The 15,581-nt window shown below is 32.7% G+C and overlaps 1 protein-coding gene across 1 annotated transcript; it reads left to right on the plus strand.

Moving 5' to 3' along the window:
* The first annotated feature begins 12,494 nt into the window (after positions 1-12,494).
* Positions 12,495-13,448, plus strand: LOC100926693 (vomeronasal type-1 receptor 3-like). The gene has a single exon (XM_003774318.2). It carries the CDS (start codon positions 12,495-12,497, stop codon positions 13,446-13,448), a length of 954 nt encoding a protein of 317 aa, XP_003774366.2.
* The last annotated feature ends 2,133 nt before the right edge of the window (positions 13,449-15,581 follow it).

The following is a 15,581-nucleotide window of genomic DNA, read 5'->3' on the forward strand; positions in this document are numbered from 1 at the left end:
TCTGCTTCCTCTACTATTAATTTGGGAAACTTACATTTTCATAAGCATTAATTTCACTCACATGATCAAATTTATTGACATATAATTGGGCAAGATAATTTTGCATTGTTGCTTTAATTTGCTTTGCATTGATGGTGAATTTACCTTTTTTTGATAATGGTAAATTGTTTTTTCTTTCTTTTTTTAAATCAAATTAATTAAATTTTTAATCTCTCTTATAGTTTTCCCCATAAAACCAGCTTTATTATTTCAATGATTTTCTTAATTCAATTTTATTAATCTTTCCTTTGATTTTCAGCTTTTCTAATTTAGTATTTAATTGAAGATTTTTAAGTTTGTTTTTTTTAAATGTTTTTAGCTTCATGCACAATTTATTGATCTCTTTCTCTATTTCACTGATATAAGCATTTAAAGATATAAAATTTCTTCTAAGAACTATTTGGACTCCTTTGTTCCAATGTATACAAGAAAAAAACCCCTTTAGGAAGCCTGCAATGTCTGACCCAGAGAAAATCAAAGCCAAGAGTAGTCCCAAGTCCTAGAGAAGCCATTTATATATGTATTTTTTTCAATGGTACAGGGTTCCAAATTCAAGATTACAGCATTCTCTTCTTTCCTTTTTCTTTCTTTCTTTTCTTTTCTATTTTTTTTTTTTTTTTTTTTTTGGAATTAAATGACTTGCCCAAAGTGACACAGCTAGAAAGTGTTAAGTGTCTGAGATCAGATTTGAATGTAGGTTCTCCTGACTTCAGGGTTGGGGCTCTACCCACTGCCCCAACTAGCTGCCCCCTTTTTTTCCTTTTTAAAAGATACATTTTTAAAATTTTGATTTTCTTTAAAAAACAAGCCTAATTATTGGCATATCTCAAATTTTCTTTAATCTATAGAAGACTATCTCCCAGAATTAAAGAACAAAAATTCATCAGTGGTAAACTAGTTGATTCAAGACTTCCCTTGGTCAGCCTCTTGAACATCATATATCAAAGCAATAACTATTTATATATTTAGAGTATAATAGAACAGATAAAAATGCCCAAGGAATTCTGGAACAACTAAGATTAGTTTCAGAGTACATTCCTTTATGCTAAAATCAAACTGAACACAAATTCTCACTCTGTTAAAACCAAAAAAATATCATCCAGCTTTCCCTTAAAGACCATTAGTTATGAAAAAGACCCAGAGCTTCCTTTTCAAATTACAAAGAAAATATTCTAGATCATTTGAGAGTCATCGAGTCAAAATTTGGCTATTTCTACCCATTATTTTAAAAATCTTCCCTCTATGGATTTCTAGGACAAATGCACTCTTCTTTACCTATCAATGTTTCAAATGCATAAAGACATAACTATTATTCTCCTAAAGCCTATTGTTTCTAGGTATTTTTCATTTTTCAGCGGTATTTTCTTGAGGCCCTTCATTAGTCACCATTAGCTCCATTCTCTACCTGCTTCTCTCAAAAATATAAAAACCATTTTTTAAAATGTGCCCAGAAATGAATGTGCTATTAGCACATTTCCTGACAAAGAAAGTATTGGGCTTATTACTTCTCTGATTATAAACATTATTAAACCTGAGATATAACCTCAGATTTCAAGACCCTTTTACTATCTATATTTTTATATGAAAAAGAGAGAATTACCCACATTTATTTTAATTCTGCCCTTTTCTCCCAATGGTAGAACAGAAGGTACCTAAGGTGAATAAATATGAAATCATTGAAAATGGAAATATTACCTGATTTCAATTTTAATCTTCAGATATTTCAACTTGGTAGTGTACACAAAATATTTCATCTCCAAAAAAAGGAAGTTGAATGCAAAGAAGAAACTAATGCTACATAAGCAAGTGAGAAGATTTTCTCTTTTTCCTAAGTACTTGACCAGTAAGACAATTTTGTGTAGGAATATTAGAATTAAAGATAAGTCCTTTTGCCATCTGTGAGAAAGGGCTTTTCCTCTCTGTTCAAAAATGAGTTTTTTGCCTGTGAATTTGAAAGGCATGACAATATCTAGGATTTCCTCAGGAAAGAGCTAGTCAAAGATTTCAGCTGAATCAGAAGGTTTGAGCAATAACTTGAGTATGTAAAAGCAATGTCTGTTTGATATTATAACCCTTTATGAAGTTCATCAGATAGGATAGAAGAAAGTATTAGTTTATTAGGAAGCAATCAATCGATGGAATGGATCATTGGAAACATAATTTATTCTCCCGATGAAATGATCCCTGCTGGCCTGTTTTCGATGGCCCTATTTCTTCATATGCATGGGCAGGCTGTGTATAATACTTAAATGTGACCCTTTCTACCTCTTCCCCTTTTAGTATTTATATTGAATCTATTTGTGAGGAAGTGATCCCAAGGTTTATGAGTGAAATGCTTTTTACTATTAAAAAAACAAGCATTTTTATCATTTAACCATTAAAGCTAAAACATGAGTGTGATATTTTGTGAACTATGATATTAGAATTATAAACATCTCTTTGAATCTTAGTTGTTTTTTAAGTTTGCAATATAAGGTAGAAAAGTGTTCAGATGCTTCCTGAGGGTTATCAACAAAGTCTTCACAGAATTTGATATTATGTCTCTAGTAACTGCACAAAAACTGCCTTTAATCTCATTTAAGTGCCTTAAACCTTTATGAAGCTACCTCAAAGGAGCAAGAATATTCCTATAAAAGACTTGAACCTACAGTTGTAAGGGAAGGGGCATAAAACTAATCTGAGTGGAAATACAAATAATTAACCACAATTCTACAAAGTCATTTTTCAAGGACTACCTTAACAAAGAGGGATGAGAAGGCATAGAATGGCAATTACTTTATATTCAACCTTCTTCCCTAGGCTGAGGAATAACAGGAAAAAGTATAGGAGATTGAATGAAGATGATGGAGAACATAATTTGAGTGGATATTTGGCATCCTGTCAAAAAAGGCAGGGGGTAAGTAGGAAGAGCCATAGGAAACAAGTATTGGACATAGCAACAATGAGATGGTCTCTGATGGCCTTTATGTAATCCAGAACTGTAATCATAACAAGATATCACTTAGGAGAAAGGGTATGTACTGCTATGTACTGTTATGCAGTACAGACAAAATTATATAGCTACATTAGGAAAGATTTCTATGAGAGAGAATCTCTGTACAATTAGTAAAACAGAGCAATTTATCTATTGAACTGAAAAGTGTAGCTACTATACACAAAATAGATGACATATTCTTGAACCCTCACAGGGCAGCTCACATGTTCCTAATGGTCTGTACTTTTGGGGAATATGTCCAACAATTTATACTTCCCTCTTTTAAATAGATACCCAGTACATAGAAAGAGACTATCTGGTACCTACCTATGATTTACTAAGTATGCTGCTTTTTATAATTGCTTTTTTAAAAAGCTGATCCCCAAAAAAAAGTGTATTTTGCAAATTCATTAGACAGGAACACAAATGACAACGAAATATGAGGGGAAAATTTGTAAGCAAAAAGGGACCTATTTTGCTAATGATTTCAAAATTTTGTCAACAAAGGATGCACATTACTTCATATACTATTTGGGGAAATGTTATGTTCATTTTCTTCTCATAATTTATTATGCATTCTCTAAAAACTAGGCCATTGCACTATTGGATCTTCCCCCAGCCTCATTCCAATATCTCACCCAAAGCTAAAAGCACAAAACTCAGAAGAAAGGCAAACTAAGGTTGGGTTCTAAGGATTCATTTTTCACTTCTGTCTCCAATATTTAATAGCTATATGAAACTGGAAAAGTCATTTAGCATTCCTGAACCTCATCTTCCTTGACATAATATTCTGGGAAGTAACTCTAGAAAGTATTTTTTATAATAGCTATTAGTGATGTAAATATTTTATCAGTTTTAGAGTTACTAAAATAGCTCTATAGTTTACATATACATATATGGCATATATACATATATATATATATATAGTTACTAAAGTAACAAGTATGAGTAACTTATGCTTGACCTACCTAAGAAGGATTCTTGCTACTCTTAGGTACAGTGAAGAGGATTTGCAATTTCATCAGAAACTGATCGTAGCATAGTTGGAATTTCATTGTTTTTCTCCTCAGGTTGCTTTGGACTAAAGAATAATTTTGCATCCAAAGAATGATTTCTGATGAAGATGTTTTAAAGACTGTATACTTTGTCCCTATTATAATTGGAATCCTAGGAAATGGTTATCTCATTTGCAATTATGCTTTTCATATCATCGCTCAGGCTAAATACAAGCACATCGATTTAATTTTAATGCATTTGCTCTTTGTCAATACAATGTTTCTTCTCTTCAGAGGAATCCCTACAGTAATAGAGTCTTGGGATTTAAAGTATAATTTGAATGATGTTGTGTGTAAGATGATAATTTACCTGCGAAGAATGTACCGAGGCCTTTCCCTCTGTAGTACTTGCTTACTGAGTGGCTATCAGATTATTGCTATCAGCTCCAAGTGGACAGTCCTGAAAGCTAGGGGCCCCAGATGCATCTTTCCCTCCTGTGCATTCTGTTGGATCCTCAATCTGCTAATAGATCTTATTTTTCCTGTGTATGTAATTGGTTCAAGGAACAGCACAAACAGTAAAGGAAGAAATAAACTAGATTATTGTATTTTTGACCCATGTGCCAAGGATACGTCAAAAATTCAACTCTGGAAGTCTCTCTATGTTACTACATTTGTGGCTTTTGTGGTCATGACCAGTAGCTACGTGGTTTATGTCCTTTACAGACACCATCAGCAGCTTCAACATATTCACAGCACCAGCCTCCCTCCCAGAGCTTCTTCTGAGATCAGAGCCACCAAAGTCATCCAGATGCTAGTAAGCATCTTCTTCCTCTTTAATACAACATGTTCCATTCTTAATACTTATATTGATTATTCTCAAGCAACTGGACCCTGGGTGCTACATATGGCAACCATTATATCCATATCTTTTCAAATAGTCAGCCCTTTTGTGTTGATCAGCAGAGCTATGAGAATCCCACAGATATTCTCTGATATTTTCCAAAGAAGGAAATACTCATCTGAGACATCCTTATCTACAATATCACGTCAAATACTTAAAGATTATTAGTATCAAAGAATGTGTGAATAGTATAAGGTCATTGGGGATTATCTGGCCCAAATTTCTAGTTATAATGAAATCCAAGGTTAACATTATTTTATATAGAAAGGGATTTTGTTTTATTCTGTTTTCTCAACACTAAGTTCCTCCCTTGGAAAGGAGACAAGAGATAAGTACACATTGAAAATTGGCCACTCAGATTTCGATCTGAGAAATTTCTTTCTATATAACTAAACCTCTAATCCCATTCTTCTTCTCCATTCTCGTTACTGGCATATACTAATCTGCCTGCCAAGAGAGAATGCCATGGAAATAAGAAGCAGCAGTTCTGTGCCTGCTATAAACTTTATAAGACTTGAGAATGAATCTGGTGCCTGGAAAACTCCCCCCCCACCGCTTTCATATCCTTACATTTGATATCATTTTTTTCTTCTCCCCTCCCAAAAAATATTAAAGAAATGACATTGTTTTTTTTTTTTTTTTATAAAATAGTATCCTTGAGTTTGATGTGAATAATTTTGAGGAACTTGGATTAAATAGACGTCCTGATGGTTCTTAACAAACTTTTAAGTAGATATGATCAGAAAGGTCTGCTACACATTAGCACAAATTCTAAATCTTAAAACCTTTCTTTTTTCCTCTCAATGCATGCAAACACATGCATACACACAGGCACAAGTGCATATAATATTAATTATTTTATGTATACAAATATTTATATTTTATAATTATATAAAATTATAATGACAATATCCAAAAGAATACTTTCTCTTCAGGAAGAAGATAGATATAATCTAAGATTAGTTTAGAAATTATATGATGGGGCAAGAAGGACCAAGAAATTCAAGAGTTCCTTTCTAAATATGAATCTAACATCTACTTTGAAATGATACGTGTTTTGTCACTGTTCAATAATTTATTTTCCTCAACTCTATAATGGAATAATATAACCTTTTTGTTTACTTTGTTGACTGGTTGAGAAATTCAAGTTAAATCAGAAATTCAAAGGAAGAAGGGCCCTAAAGTGTCCTCTTTTTCTCCTTAAAATAAAGTATGAAGTTTCTCTATTGCAGCCCAAAAGTTCAGTTCATTTATGAGTAATCAACAACTTCTTAACATGAGCAAATCTACTTTTGTATAGATTCAATTGTTTGGATGTTGCTTTTAAAAAACTGATTAAGATTTTTGCCTCTACAATTCTCGTCCATTTATTCTAAGTTGTTCCTATATACCTACACATAAAAAAGCATCATCTTCTCTCCACATAATTGTTTTTAAATACCTGATAAACATTCCTGAGCTCCTACTAAGTTTTGTTAAGAATAAATATCTTCATTTGCTTTAAAACTCTGTCTTATGGACTGTTGTCAAATATCCTCATTGCTCAAGTTACTTTCTTTAGGGAATTTATTAAAATGTTGTATTATTATGGCAGTTAAATGGGACAATGGATACAGAGGGAGCATGATTTTAATTACTAACTAGTCACAAACACTAACTAGCTGTGTGATCCTGGGCAAGTAACTTAACTCTGTTTGCCCCTTATGTCCTCATATGTGAAATTAACTAAAAGAGGAAATGGCAAATCTCATCAGGATCTTGACCAAGAAAACCCCAAATTCAGTCATGGAGACTTTGACACTACCGAAACCACTCAAAAACAGCAAGAAATGTTTTTAACCTAAGCAATGAATTCTATACACTATTGATGGAGGCAAAAAGTTTTTAAAAAATATAGCTTTGTACATTATGTCCTTCTTAGATGGCTATAAAATATATAATTCACATTTAACTTTCATTTAGAGTTCATTTAAGGAAGATGGAGGATTGGGTAGAGATGTTCATATGCTCCAGATTTCCTCTACAAACAAACAAATGAAAATAAGCATGAAATGAAAGCAGAACAGCAAAAATAAAGGTGTATTTGTCCTCCTAAGAAAACTTAAGAGGACCTCAAGATACAGGAGCTGAAATTTGGATTGAATTAAGTGTAATCACCTCAGGTCAACTTCACTGAATCAACAATTAGGGAAGCAGTTTATCCAGAAATAGAAAAATCAAGAGATTTTATCTCCCACACTTTTACCTCATGTACACAGGAAATTTCACCTCACATTTTTACCTCACCAACTTTTGGCTAGCAAATGGTGCTGAGGTCAGACAGCTAAGTGGGGAAAGATTAAAGGAATTGCTGTTTTAAAATTTAGGCCTAGCAATGCTGAGATGAACTGTAGCTGTAGGGAGGAGGGAGCCTCATGCCCAGTGTGTAGTACCCTAGAGAAAAAGAATAGTTGTGTCTAGTGGGGTGGTTTTAAAAAACAAAATTAAGTAGGAAAAATAAAAAAGAACTGTTATCTCATAAAAATTGGGCAAGAAAGGAAGTACTGATACAGAGGGAAAAGGTATGTGGACAGATGGTAATGTTGCAACTGTTCTCTTACATGATTTAAAGAGGAAACATTATGTACACCTGGAGGGGTGTAAAAGTTGTCTGGACTTGTAGAGGGATAATAGCTGAGGGGCAGAGTGGAAAAGGGACTTATCAAAGGGTATATAAGTTTAGGAGAGTTGGGGGCAGAGGAAAATGGAGGTACTCTTAGAGGATGAACAGAATAAGAAACAGAGTGTAAGGGACAAAGCTACAGTAACAGGAATAGGATAAAAAAAGAAATTGATAAATAGTGAGTAAAATTTGTAATAATAACTATGAATGTAAATGGTATGAACTCACCCATAAAACTGAAATAGACAGCAGAATCTATTAAAAACCAAAATCCAATCTTATGTTGTTTAGAAGAAGTACATTTAAGAAAAAGACATACATAAGAGTTAAAATAGATAGAGTAGAAATAATTATGCCTCATTTCATGGGGAAAAAAAGTAAAAGGGCAGCAACTATGATCTCAGATAAAGTTGAGGCTAAAATAGATTTAATTAAGGAAAATCAACAGATTATCTTCTGATAAAATGTACTATAGATAATGAAGTAATATCAATATTTAACCTATATATACCAAATACTATAGAACCAAATTAAAAAAAAAAATTCACTGTATTTCAAGTGAAGATAGATAGTAATCGTATTATAGTGGGGTTGGGCTTATCTTTTACTCTCAATATTAGATAAATCTAACTAACAAATGAATAAGAAAAAAGTCAAGGAAGGGAATAATCTTTCAGGTATAATAAATATCAGAAGAAAATTGAATGGAAATAGAAGGATTATATCTTGTCTTAACAGTTCATAGTATCTTTAGTTAAAAGTAAAAATATTCAAATTATCCTTTGCAAAGGATTAAAATTATATTTAATTATATAAATTGTGTAAAAATTATATTTAATAAAAGACTTCAGAAATATAGATTAAACAAATTAAACAACCTATAAGTAAAGAATGAATTGGTTAAAGAGAAAATCACAAAATCAATAATTTTCTTAAAGAAAAGGACAATAATGAGACAATCTATAAAAATCTATTAAATAAAAAACATATATATAGGGCAGTAGATAGAGTACCAATTTTGGAGTTTGGAGAATCTGAGTTTAAATGTGGCCTAAGGCACTTAATACTTATTAGTTGTGTGACCCTGAGCAAGTCACTTAATCCAATTACCATGGGGGATAAACATAAGATAAAGCAAAAATGTGATAAAAGGAAAATATATATCCAAGTGTTTATAATCAAAAAAATAGAAAAAGAAAAGAACAATAAATTAGGTAAATAATTTTCCAAAACTAGAAAAACAAATATTAAAAATCTTTAAATAAATAGTAAATTGGAAATCTAAAAATAAAAGGTAATATCAATAAAATCCAATGCAAAAAATCTTTGAATTAACAAATAAAACTAGAAGTTGCTTTTATGGAAAAATAATAAACCATGGATTTATTTTATTTGAAAAATCCCAAAAGACTATAAAACGTTAGTCGAAAAAATAATTATAGCAAAAGAGCAGGATTTAAAGAAAGTCCACATAAATCATCAGCATTCCTATTAATAATAAACAAAACACTGTAAGAAGAGATAATAAGACTTACCCGTGGTTAAATTACCTCTGCGAGTGTATGTATAAGAAAAATACCAAGAAATCTTATAAACAAAATTTAAAAATCCAGTTTATAAAAATAGGATCATATTTAAACAATTGGAGAAATATTAATTGTTTATTGGTAGGTAATATAATGAAAATGGTCATTTCACTGAAATTAATTTATATATTCAATGATTTCCCACTTAAATTACATTTTACAGAATTAAGAAAATAATAATAACAAAATTAATTTGTAAGAACAAGAACTCAATAATAACAAAGAAAACCATTTTATTAAAAAAAAGGAAAGAGGTTTTGCATCACCATAACTAAAACTATATTTTATGGTCGTAATTATCCAAACTATCTCACCCTTGTTAAGAAATAGAAAAGTGGATCAACAGAACAGAGTAAATATACAATTAACAAGAGCAGACATAATGAACTTGTAATTGACAGATATAAATATTTATATTTAAGAACAAAAAATTATAATTTAGTAAATTTGTTAGAAAAATCATAAAACAAACAGAGAAAATGGTCATAGACCAACATCTCACACAACTTCTGAAGATAAGGTCAAAATGGATGCATGATCTAGATATAAATATAGATGGAACCTATTACTTCTTGGGCTTTTAAAAATGTGAACAATTTATAAATAAACCAGAAATAAAAAACAAAGGTGTGAAATAGACTTTTTTCAATGTCATTAATTAAAAGGGTTTTTGTACAAATAAAACAAATGTAGCCAACATCCAAAGAAAAGCAGAAAAATGTGGAAGGGAGAATTTATAGAAAGTTTCTTAGATAAAATACCTCAAATACATAAAAATCTTTATAAAATATATTAGAAAACAAGTCATTTTCATTCCCTATTTGAAAAATGTTCAAAGCATATGAAGAGGCAGTTTTCAGGTGAAGAAATCAAAACTATTTATATTCATTTGAAAAATATTCTAAATAATTATTGATTAAAATGTTGCAAATTAAAACAACCTTGAGATAACATTTTATGCCTAGCAGATTGACTAAAATGATTAAATGGAAAAGCAACAAATGTTGGTGAGGATGTGGAAAAATTGGGAAAATAATTTGGAAATTGTGGACTGATCCAACAGGTTGGAGAACAATCTGGAACTATGTTGTAAAAATATTTATAGTAGCTCTTTTTTGCGGTGGTAAAGAACAGGAAATTGTGGGGATGTACTTCAATTAAGAAAAAGCTGAACAGTTGTGGTATATGATTGTGATGGAATATCCCGTGCCTTCTTCTGTCTTTGTCTGTGTCTCTGCTCTCTTTACCTCTCAGTTGCTGTCTGTCTGTCTCCTCTCTGTCTCTGTCACTATCTCTGTCTGGCTCTGTTTCTGTCTCTGTCACTCTGTCTCTCTCTGTCTTGGTCTCTCTTTCTCATATTCTGTCTTTATGCCTCTGTCTCTCCATCTTTGTTTCTTTGTATTCTTTGCCCTTCCACCTTTATGTATATCTGCCTCTGTCTCTATCTTTCTGTCTCTCTATCTCTCTTCTTTGTGTGTCTGTCTCTCCATCTTTGTCTCCTTGTGTTCTTTATCCTTCCATCTTTATGTGTTTCTGCCTCTCTTTCTGTCTCTGTCTCTCTGTCTTTGTGTCTCTGTCTCTCCATATTTGTCTCTTTGTCTTTCTCTGTCCTTCCATCTTTTTCTTTATCTGCTTCTATCTCTGTATCTGTCCCTGTGTCCCTTTCTATATGTATCTGTTTATCTGTTTTTCTGTGTCTCTTTGATTCTGGATGTATGTGTGCAGTGAGTGTATTTTTATCTGTTTCTATCTGTTTTCTCCTCCTCCTTCTCCTTCTCCTTCTCCCTCTCATTGATGCTAACATCTGTGGACAACATGTCCTTAATATAAGGGCTTTTTAATTTTTCCCTCTTGTGATGCCTTTGGTCCAAGAAATTTTTACATAACATCAAGTATGTATCAAAGAGCAAACATTTACTGATAATGAATCATAATTTTGTGACCCCAACATTTCATTATGAAACCCTGTATGGAGTATGGCAAGATTTCTATGCCTATCCTCCACAATGATTTTTAATCTATTCTTTGTCCATTTTGCCATAATACTCATCTATACCATCCTTAATATTGTGTTAACATGGAGTGAAGACCTATCTTCATGTGACTCAAAGGGATGCAAAATAGGCATCTCTAATTTCTTTTCTGTCCACACTTATCCCTGGAAGTAGGAACTTGGCTCCTAAACTACTCTGCTCATAGAAAACCAACATGAGAGTAGAATTATACCCCTCTGCTCCCATAAATATTAGTTGTCTAAAGAATGTAAACTTGTCCAAACTAACTTCTAATCAATCTTTCAATATTTAAGGAAAATAAGTTATATATTTAAAGCTTAGCCTTTTTCTCTCTAAATGCCAGAGTTAAAATAAACACATATATAGCAATTGACAAAGAAAACTCATATTCAAGCCATAGCAAAGCAGAAAACAAAGAGGATATAGCCAAAAGATAATATAGACAAGAGGATGCTGAGTGAAGGAACTCTCCTATTGGGATTGAGCAACTCAGCTTGATCAAGACAGAGTCCTAAGAGGAAGTTCCCCAATATCTCATGTATATGTATATATATATATATATATCTTTATATATGTATATTTGTCTGCTTTATACAATATATATATATGTATATATGAATGCATACATATTCATATATGTAATATATGCACATATGAAATATATGCATATATGAAAATGTAGGAGAAAAATCATAAACAGAGAAATTTCTTATTTAGCAAAATCTGCATTATTCTGTCAACAGGGGAAGAAGATCATCTCATGTACTATTTAGAACTTGAATTTTACATTTATATTCGTGGGCCTCTCATAGTGGAGCTAAGGTTCCTTGATGCCAAGAATTTAGCACTACTGTATCTTCCACAACCTCATCCACAGGACTGCATCCAAAGCTGGCCGCACAAAACACCAAAAAAAGCAAAAGAAGGTTGGACTAAGAGATCTAATTTTAGTAATTTTTTCCAATGCTTATTTTCTGTGTGAAATTGTGAAAGCCATTTAACATCTGGGAGAGTTGGCCTTCTTGATACTACAAGTTGGGTTTATTAGTTATTTTGTTTGTTTTTAAATATCTGCATCCCAGGGGAATTTATATTTGGGTCACTAACTTTACAGAAGTTCTAAAAGAAAAGCATTTTCTAAAGTGGTTTCTACTCCCTGGGAAGAATTTTTGTTATTGAGTAAAAAGGTAAAACGATTCTAAAACTTCATCGGAAAACTGAGACGAGTAATTACAATTCCATTGGTTTTTGGTTTTTGGTTTTTCTCCTCAGATCACATTGGATTGGAGAGCAGTTCCACTAATCTAATTATCTAAGAAATGACTCCTCATAATGTAGTCCTGGGAACTGTCTATCTGCTGCAGATTATTATTGGAGCCCTAGGAAACTTTTTCCTCATTTATCATTACTCTGTTCATTTCATCACTCACAAAAGGCCCAGACACATAAACCTAATTCTCATTCAGCTATCCTTTGCCAATGCCATGTTTCTTCTTTCCAGAGGAATTCCAATAACCATGTTTTCATGGGGGGTCAAATATTTTCTCAATGATGTTGTGTGTAAAATCACAATTTATCTACAGAGAGTATTCCGGGAACTTTCTCTGTGCAGTACCTGCTTACTTACTAGCTTGCAGGCCATTGTCATCAGCCCCAATAGCCCAAAGTGGGCAATCCTTAAAGTTAAATCCCCAAAGGGTATCATTCCCTGCTGTATTTTCAGCTGGATCCTCAGTCTCTTCACGGATACTATTCTTCTTGTATATATAATTGGTCCAACACAGAACAGCACAAAGAATAACAGGCTGAGATTTTGCTCTCTTGATCCATATGCCATTTATTCCCTAAAACTTCAACTCTGGAAGTCTTTGTATGATTCTGTGTTGGTGGTTTTCATGACTATTACTAGTGGATACATGGTGTTCCTCCTGTATCAACACCACCAACGAGTCCAACATATTCATGGCACCAGCCTCTCCTCCAGAGTCTCCCCTGAGATCAAAGCCACTAAAGCCATTTTGTTGCTAGTGAGCACCTTTTTCCTCTTCAACTTGGTATGCTCTATATTATCTACTTATGCAAATCAGCCTAATGTATCAGGACCATGGATGTTTTATGTCCCTATGTTTCTATCTATGTGTTTCCAAGCAATCAGTCCTTTTCTGTTGCTCAGTAGTGAAAGCTGGGTCCCCTGGGAATTATGTTGCTTTATCCAAGTAATAAAAGATCCCTGTGCTACATCTATATCATGTCAAACACATACAGAGCCATAAAAACAAAAAGTTGGGGAGTATGCAGGAAAATTGGAGATCATCTGGCTCATTCTCCCAAAGTACAAGGAGCCTAGGATCAAAAATATTTTAAATAAAAAGTATTTTCCTGTCAAAAATAAACTTATTATGCATGAGCCATTCAGATAAGGACCATTGTTATCTTGCAAAGTACACACTAAAATTAATTACTCCTTCAGATCAAGATCTTGAAAATCTTTATATGTTACTAAAGGCATAAATCTATTTCCCCTTTTTACACTATGCTTTTCACCAGCAGTCCTACAACTGCAAATAAAGAATGAGTGTCCTATGAAGATGATTAGACTGGCTCTCTAGCTAGGTATATAGCCACTTCAAACTTGTAAATTTATTTTTCCTAGGTAACCTTCACTGTTCTTGATGACTGCCTTGTTGTGGCAGAAGGGCTTAGATAGCTCAATGAAACTATGAGCTATTTTGTGCAGGGTTATCCCAGACATACATGTCAAAATTAGCTTGATCAAAGAGAAATGAAGTTTCAAGAAAACATTCTCTTCTGCTTCATTGTCTACAGTAAAACATTTGATTGCATAGATCTCAACAAAATGAGTCAAGTCCTCAAAGAGATAGGACTGGCTCATCGTAATGTTTGTCTTCATGAATCTTTTTGTGGGCCAAGAAGCAACAATTCTAAATGAACATAGGATAAGTGATTGATTTAATATTCAGAAACACTGTGTATTATTCCCTTTTTACTAAATTCATATTTATAGGATATTAATTGAAATGCCAAAAAGGATTTAAAAAGCTGAAATTAAGATTTTGGGGGAGAAATGTCAACAATCTCAGACATGCAGATGATATTACTCAAATACCAAAGAATAAAGGAAAATTAAGAGGCCTTTTGATGAGAGCAAAAGTAGAGAATATCAAGACTGGACTGAAGGTTAATGTTTTAAAACAATTCTAAGATTATTACAAGTGGAACAATCATTAAAATCATTTCCTGTCAAGTAGAGGCAGAAGAAATGGAAGAGGTGTCCAATTTTATATTTTGGGATTCAAAAATTACTTCAGATAGTGACAACAGCCATGAAATCAAGACACTTGTTCTTTGGAAGCAAAGATAAGGAAAATCTGGACAACAAACTAAAAAGCAAAAACATCAACTTGCAAATGTGGTCCCTATAGTTAAAACTAAAGATTTTCTAATACTAATGTATGGTTGTGAGAATTGGACTACTAAAAAGAGGTGAGTTCTGGCTACAGAATTTTAAATTGTGGTCTGGGGAAGACTTCTGAGAATCCCTTGGACAGCAAAGAGGGGAAGTCACTCAATCCTTAAAGAAATTAAATCAGTTTATTCATTAGAAGGATAAATACTGAAACTTAAGTATTTTGTCTACATAATGAGAGGACAAAACACATTGGGAAAGATTCTGATGTTGGGGAAATAGAGGGGAAAAAGGAAAAGGGGACAGCAGAGGAGAAGATGAGTAAAGAATGTCATGGAAGTAATGAACATGAGCTTGGTAGACATCAACAGAAAATGGAACCTGGCATACTCTGCTCCATGGGAAGCAGACATGAATGAATAACAGAATAAAGCAACAAAAAGATGAAATTGACAAACGGAAGCCTTCCCTGTAGCTGTGCAGCTTCACATGCAATCATCTTTTTATTAGACTCTATTATGGAAATAATTGATAATGAATTAAAAATAAAATTTTAGAAATAGAATGACTAGCTTAAAAATAGATTCCTTTGGATATTGTTGGGTTAAGATATAGATAGTAATAGGACAGGAAAGGCCAACAGAAGTCTAGCAGTTGCTGAAGATTTTTATAGAAAAAGGTTTCAAGACAAAGTATACCAAGTTCTGAAAATACATGAAGGGAAATAAAATATAGGGGCTTCAAGTTCTGTAAAATTAGAGGGAAAACATAATCCAGGTATGCAAAGAGAGCCCAGTAGCCAAGAATTAACTGAAAAAATGATGATGGTGATGATGATGATGGGGGGGCAGTGATGATGACGATGAAGAGGATGATGATAGAAATATACATCCAAACAATCTTGGGGATTCATCTCGTGACTCAACAAGTTTAAAAAATGAAAAATCATAGGAAGAATAATTGCAAAAGGTGTTGCTGA

The sequence above is a fragment of the Sarcophilus harrisii genome, chromosome 6 (assembly GCF_902635505.1).
Source record: "Sarcophilus harrisii chromosome 6, mSarHar1.11, whole genome shotgun sequence".
Lineage (NCBI taxonomy): Eukaryota > Metazoa > Chordata > Mammalia > Dasyuromorphia > Dasyuridae > Sarcophilus > Sarcophilus harrisii.